We start from the raw sequence: 6,000 nt of genomic DNA, 5'->3' as shown, positions 1-6,000 counted from the left end.
ACGTTAAAATGCCAGGGAGACTATAATCTGCAGATCATTATTTCTTTATGCTATGCTGCCTCTATTGTATTTTTATTTCTAGTGGGGCTGAAGGTAAATTCCCTCAGTATGACCTTTCACTGAGCAGCAGTTATTTTTAGTAGTTGCAAGGTTGCCGTGGCACCACTTCTTTTCTGGAAACATGTCTGTCTGGGAAGGAATTTCCAGAAGGAGCCCAAATTCTCCTGTGGTCTTTGGCAATTAGTCTAGTTCTATGATAGGGAACCAGAGAAGGGTTCTCTTCTGGCTGTTGTGGGAATGTAGTCTGTGCCCTGAATTTTGAAAAGCCTTTGTTTCTTAGTTACACCTTTTTTTTCATTTCTTACTGCAGGTAATAGAGAAAAATGCTGATCCTGAACAAATGCTGTTGTCTTATCTGCGAAAGAGACGTATCCTTTTCTTGGCTGTTCCCCTGAGTCACTCATTTGAAAGCCTTATTCAAGTAAAGTTCTCACAAATGATAATTAAAAGGTAATTTACCAGTTTAAGGAAGTTGTGACTCCTGTAAGATAAAACAACCGTATTAAATTATGTGTCTTTCTTAAGCCAAATACTCTTCAGTGAGCTGCTGTATTTTTAGCCTAGTTTCTTAAACAAAGTTATGCCATCAGGCATGATGTGTATGTGTGTATCTGTGTTCCTCCCCTCTCCCCACCTTAAAGAAACCTAAGAACCTTTGGCCAGTATACGTAAAGCTTGGCAGAACAGGAGTCTCCAAGTTTTCTGTCTCTCTCCCAGAAAAGGGGAGATCTTGTGATGAGACCCTGAGTCTGCTAGAATTTTGAGGTAATCTGTTTTCTTCTTACAATAAGAACTCCAAACACATTTCTAAACTCAAACCCCAGGTTTAATAGTAAGATATATGAACAAGTGTGTTTTTAAAACAGAAAAAAAAATTAGTTAGACACAGAAGTTGGGAGAGCTAGAGCTCTCACCCTGCCAGTTTTGTCTTTGCAGACAAGGCTCTTTCTTCCTGTCTTGGTTTCAGTCAAAAGCTTCAGAAAGCTCAGTGGCTTTCTGGGTTGCTACAAATTGTGCAGTACTTGCTCTGATCTTTTCCTCTCTTCACCATTTCAGAGGCCTGACTGTGTGCCTGCTCTCAACTGTTTTTAGGACTTTTCCAAAACGTGCTGCGTCACAAGTTCATGAAGCTGTTGCATAATATTTTGAACATGCGTAGGGACTCACAGCAGGGGGCAGGGAGCAAATGTGGGCAAGAGCAGATTCTTTCCTTTTTGCAGCTTCCTAGACTGTCTCATGAAACATTCCTACAGGGCAAGTGATGTACCATATGCTATAGAATTCACACAGGAGAGAGTTTTTGTGTTTGTCTCAAAAGAGAAACTTCAGTCAAAACATGTTTGTTACTCGTCAGTCATAAGGAGAATTCTGGAGCAGAGTAAGTTGCTGTTGTTATGGTGCTTATGAAATTATTCTTCAGTAACTTGAACAACTTCAGACTTCATTGGACTATAAAAAGTAGAATTATAGAGTCATTTAGGTTGGAAAAGGCCGTTAAGACCATCGAGTCCAACCATTAACCTAACACTACCAAGCTCACCACTAAACCATGTCCCTAAGTGCCAGTCTACCGTCTTTTAAATACGTCCAGGGGTGGGGACTTAACCACTTCCCTGGGCAGCCTGTTCCAGTGCTTGATAAACCCTTTTGGTGCAGAAAATTTTCCTCATATCCAATCTAAACCTCCTCTGGCACAACTCGAGGCCATTTGCTTTTGTCCTATCACTTATTACTTGGGAGAACAGACTGACTCCCACCAAGTAGCTCAGTACCACCCCTGTCACAAGCATTGTACTTCATTGGTTAAAGTGCATTATCTCACTGACCGATGTAACTCTGCAGTGACTTGCTCTGACACCTTGAAAAATTATTTAACCTTTCTGTATCATTGTACCCTGCTTATAAAATGATGATAAGATTAACTTGTTTTCAGGAGCTGTTTGGTTTCGCCATGCTATTTAAATATCAACTTGCAGTATTCCGGCCCTCTATTGCTTAGGTCTGTATGACGGTGTGCTGTTCCCTGGGATGCACCTGCCTAGCCATGTCTGAGACCCCTTTGTTAGCCAGGTAGAGGAACCAATCCTTTTCACAGCAAGCGTCCACAGAGAGTTGAGTTAACATAGCTAGGCAAATAGCTAACTTTACTAAAGAGATAAAAATTAGTGTCAGGGAACAAAAATATAGGACAGGAATATCTTATGCTGATGTTGCCAAACCCTTTGTAACGTGAAATGATTGCATGAATGAGCATAAGGAACTTCAGCATCTTCCAGTAATGTGTTTTATAAGTGCAAGGTACAGTATGATAACTCTCTAAGTGTACTGTCATCTTTGTTTTTTGAGGCTAAATGCCATAGGAATTGGCACATTAGACCCTTGTTATTAACTGGAAGGCCCATTGTAAATTAACAAGTAAATAGAAGTAGAAGAAGAGAAGAACTGTATCTTAAATTGTATTTGCTTTATCTGACAGGTTAGGATGTCTGTGAGAGGGCTCGGTAAAGCACTTTACAGTGGAATGAGAGGGCTCAGTAAAGCACTTTACAGTGGAATAAGTGGTAGAGCTCAATTAGATAAGACCTTTAAGCAATACATGTGTCTCAAAGCTTTACTGCAAGTGAAGAGTGCTAACCCTCACACTGACAAACTTTTTTTTCTGTCGATGATGTGGCGTGAAAAGAATGCGGCCTGTTTCCCCTCCATCATTACCAGCTCCTGGTAGACAGTTCTCTTCCTGCACCTTGTGCCAGCTCTGGAGTTCCTCAGACCTCTCCATGTATTAATTCCACTCATTAGGCCAGCAGAAAACTAACCCAGGAAACACAGAGGCTTTCAGCTGGATTAGGGACTCAGTTGCTAATTAGTCAGCTCATCATTAGTCAGCTCCTGGGAGGGACTGGTGAGAAAAAGACTTGGTGCAAAAGGTCTTGGGTTTTGGAGCAGATAATGTTGGGAAGAGGAAGGACAGAAGAGGAGGAAGAAATGGGGAGGAGGGCATCTTTTGGTGGCTGTAGAACTTTAAATTAGCTGTTTGTCAATTCACAGCTTTAGATTAGGCACTGTTCCAGGTTCATGAGCACTTCTCTCATAAGTTTGATCTTTCAGATGAGATGCAAAGTTAATATCCTGACTATAAACAGGCCTTCTGGGGAACACTGGGATATTTGGTTTAGTGTTGGAACCTCAGATACATAGCTATTTTGCCTATTACACGTTTTTCCCTTGGTTTCCTTTTCCTTTCCTTCACTTGGAAAACTATTTTTTACTTCCTCTTTCTGTCCCAACTTACTCGTCTTCCAAAAGAAGTCAGTGTCAAGTTTTCTGTTTTCTCGGGAACAGGATTTTGGTCATGTCATTCCTTAGCTTCAATCTTACTTTCACCAAAAATTTTAATCCAACATAGAAAAGAGTCTGACACATATGCTATCATACCAACCAATTCTGTGTTCTTGAGTAGTTCAGGAAAAAAGGTGGCCTCAAGCTTTTGAGCAGAATAAAAACCAAAATGAAACCTGATAATTTTTTTTTCCCTAATGACAGCTTTTCAGTCCGTCTTACAGGAACTAAGTATGGCTGTGGAGGAGGTGGCTGTGGTGCCTGCACAGTGATGATATCAACTTATGAGACAGTTTCGAAGAAGATACGGTATCCTTAACAGAAATTTTGAAAACCACACAGAATTTTATGACTGTAGATACCATTTCCAGATACGAAACAGTAAAAACAAAGTTGTAAAATCTGTACTTAATAGTAGAAGAATCCAAAGGAAGGGATGACTTTAATCCAAAAGAGAACACTGTAAAAAATACTGTTTATTCAGCTATGTTGTAAATTTGCTGAATTATCATGCTCAAATGCTTAATTTGCTCATATATGCTGACAGCTCCTGCAAGGAGTTTTTTCCTTAGGAGGCATACATTTAACACCCTTTGTATTGACCACTGGAATGTGGCTACTACCTGCAGCTCTGTCATATGACTGACAGGAAGATAGGGCAGGCAGAAGTTTGAGTCTTACCAGCCCTTTAATACTGAACTCGCTCACTACACCCCACCCACAAAAAGGACTTTGAAACTCAAAACCAGAGTTTCATTATGCTAAAAATTGGAATAAGTTACTTTTAAATAGAGAAAACTCCAGTCAAATTGTTAAATGGTAACATGCCATTGTCACTTTAACATTTTTTAGGTGGGGAAAAAGTAAAAATGCTCTGGTTGTTCCTTTTGACAATTGCATTGCATTGGCAATGCAATACAAATTAAAATCTTGAAAGTTATTATAAAAGTTGAAATTAAAACAGTCAGAATGACGCTTGAAACATTTCAACTTGTTTTGGATCTGGCTGAGATTGAGTTAATTTTCCTCATAGCAGCCCTCATAATGCTGTGCTTTCTATTGGTAGCTAGAAAGGTGTTGGTAACACAGCACTGTTTTGGCTACGGCTGAGCAGTGCTCACACAGCATCAAGGCGGTCACTCCAATATTTCCTCCCCTCACCAGTAGTCTGGGGGTGGGCAAGATATTGGTAGGGGACATAGCCAGGACAGCTGACCCAAACGGACTAAAGGGATATTCCACACCATATGATGTCCACTCAGCAATAAAAGCTAAGAGAAAGGAGGAGGAAGGATGGGCATTCGTTATTTATGGCATTTGCCTTCTGAAGCAATCACTGCGCATACCGAAGCTCTGCTTCCCAGGAAGTGGCTGGGCATCACCTGCTGATGGGAAGTAGACAATAAAATCTTTGCTTTCCTTTTGTTTCCATGTGCAGCCTTTATCTTCACCCACAAGGTGGGGGGTTTTTTCCATCTCATTTTTTCCACCTCCCTCTCTGTCCTGCTGAGGAGGGGAGTGATAGAGCAGCTTGGCGGCATTCAGCCAAGGTACACTCACTCACCACACAACTGTAATAAAACACTTTGTTGCTAGTGGTGAAAAGCTTTGAAGAATTTTCATTTTGGTATGTTTTTCCTATTTAGAATGATACTTATTTTACATCAGAATTTCCTTTGGGTCAGAAATTTGATTACAGATTTTCAGCAGTAATTCTTTACTGCCTGCAAATGACTACACCAATTTTGCCTTCCCCATCTTCCTCCTCCAAAATACACTTGACAGGTTGCTTGTGGGCAAGAGAGACAAGAGGGCAGTTAGAAAAGACTGAAGTATTGAGGAAGATATAAATTCTACAGAACTGTCCTCATAGATACCGTTTTCATACTGGGAACAAGAAAACTGGGAACTAAAGCTTAGTCTCTTCTCATTCCAAATGAAATGACTGCTTTGTAAATACAAACTATGTCTTGATTGACTGCAAAATAATATTAATGCATCTTTATTATAATGAAATAATATTCATGTTCTTTACTCTCCTTTATGATCCAAAGACATTATTCAGCAAATGCATGTTTGCTTCCCATTTGCTGCCTGTATGGTATGGCAGTCACCACGGTGGAAGGTGTTGGAAGTACAAAAACCAGGGTTCATCCAGTTCAGGTGAGGGTACGGTATTACTGTGTACAGGATTACTGATTTCTTCCTTTGTATGGGCTGGCTTTTACTGGCAGTGCTTTTAGGGCACAAGAATTTCACATGATGTTTATTCTCCCTGCTAAACTACAATAGAAGACAACACAAGTTCCTGTTGGTTGGGCAAGGCTGGTGACATGGCTAATGGTGGATCTTGCTTTAATACTGACAGCCTGATCAAATAGTTAGTATATAAAAATTGTTGTAGTGGATCAGGCTTGTGCTCTGTTTGGGCTAATGGTGCATCTTGGACAATGCCCTTTTAGCTGATGTTTTAGCATGAATGCAAAAAAGACAGATGTCCACTGAAAGTTAATTACCTTCCTTAGTAAGATGTGACTGGGCATCACACCCAAAAAAATTATTGTTATTTGAGATTGCTTAAATTGTTTTACTTAAAAAGTC

The 6,000-nt window shown here is 40.1% G+C and overlaps 1 protein-coding gene across 3 annotated transcripts in view; it reads left to right on the top strand.

Moving 5' to 3' along the window:
* The window catches only part of LOC104130522 (aldehyde oxidase), a 47,623-nt gene that overhangs the window by 635 nt on the left and 40,988 nt on the right, over positions 1–6,000 (top strand). For all 3 annotated transcript variants that reach the window (XM_035899025.1, XM_035899026.1, XM_035899027.1), the window contains exons 2-4: positions 371–428; positions 3,612–3,708; positions 5,454–5,562. In XM_035899025.1, the coding sequence (XP_035754918.1) occupies positions 401–428; positions 3,612–3,708; positions 5,454–5,562 (234 nt within the window). In that variant the 5' untranslated portion in view covers positions 371–400. The remainder of the gene's footprint in view (positions 1–370; positions 429–3,611; positions 3,709–5,453; positions 5,563–6,000) is intronic.

Source organism: Egretta garzetta, unplaced genomic scaffold (assembly GCF_000687185.1).
Source record: "Egretta garzetta isolate BGI_Z169 unplaced genomic scaffold, ASM68718v1 scaffold297, whole genome shotgun sequence".
NCBI classification, from domain to species: domain Eukaryota; kingdom Metazoa; phylum Chordata; class Aves; order Pelecaniformes; family Ardeidae; genus Egretta; species Egretta garzetta.
This window is presented reverse-complemented; position numbering and strand designations above follow the sequence as displayed.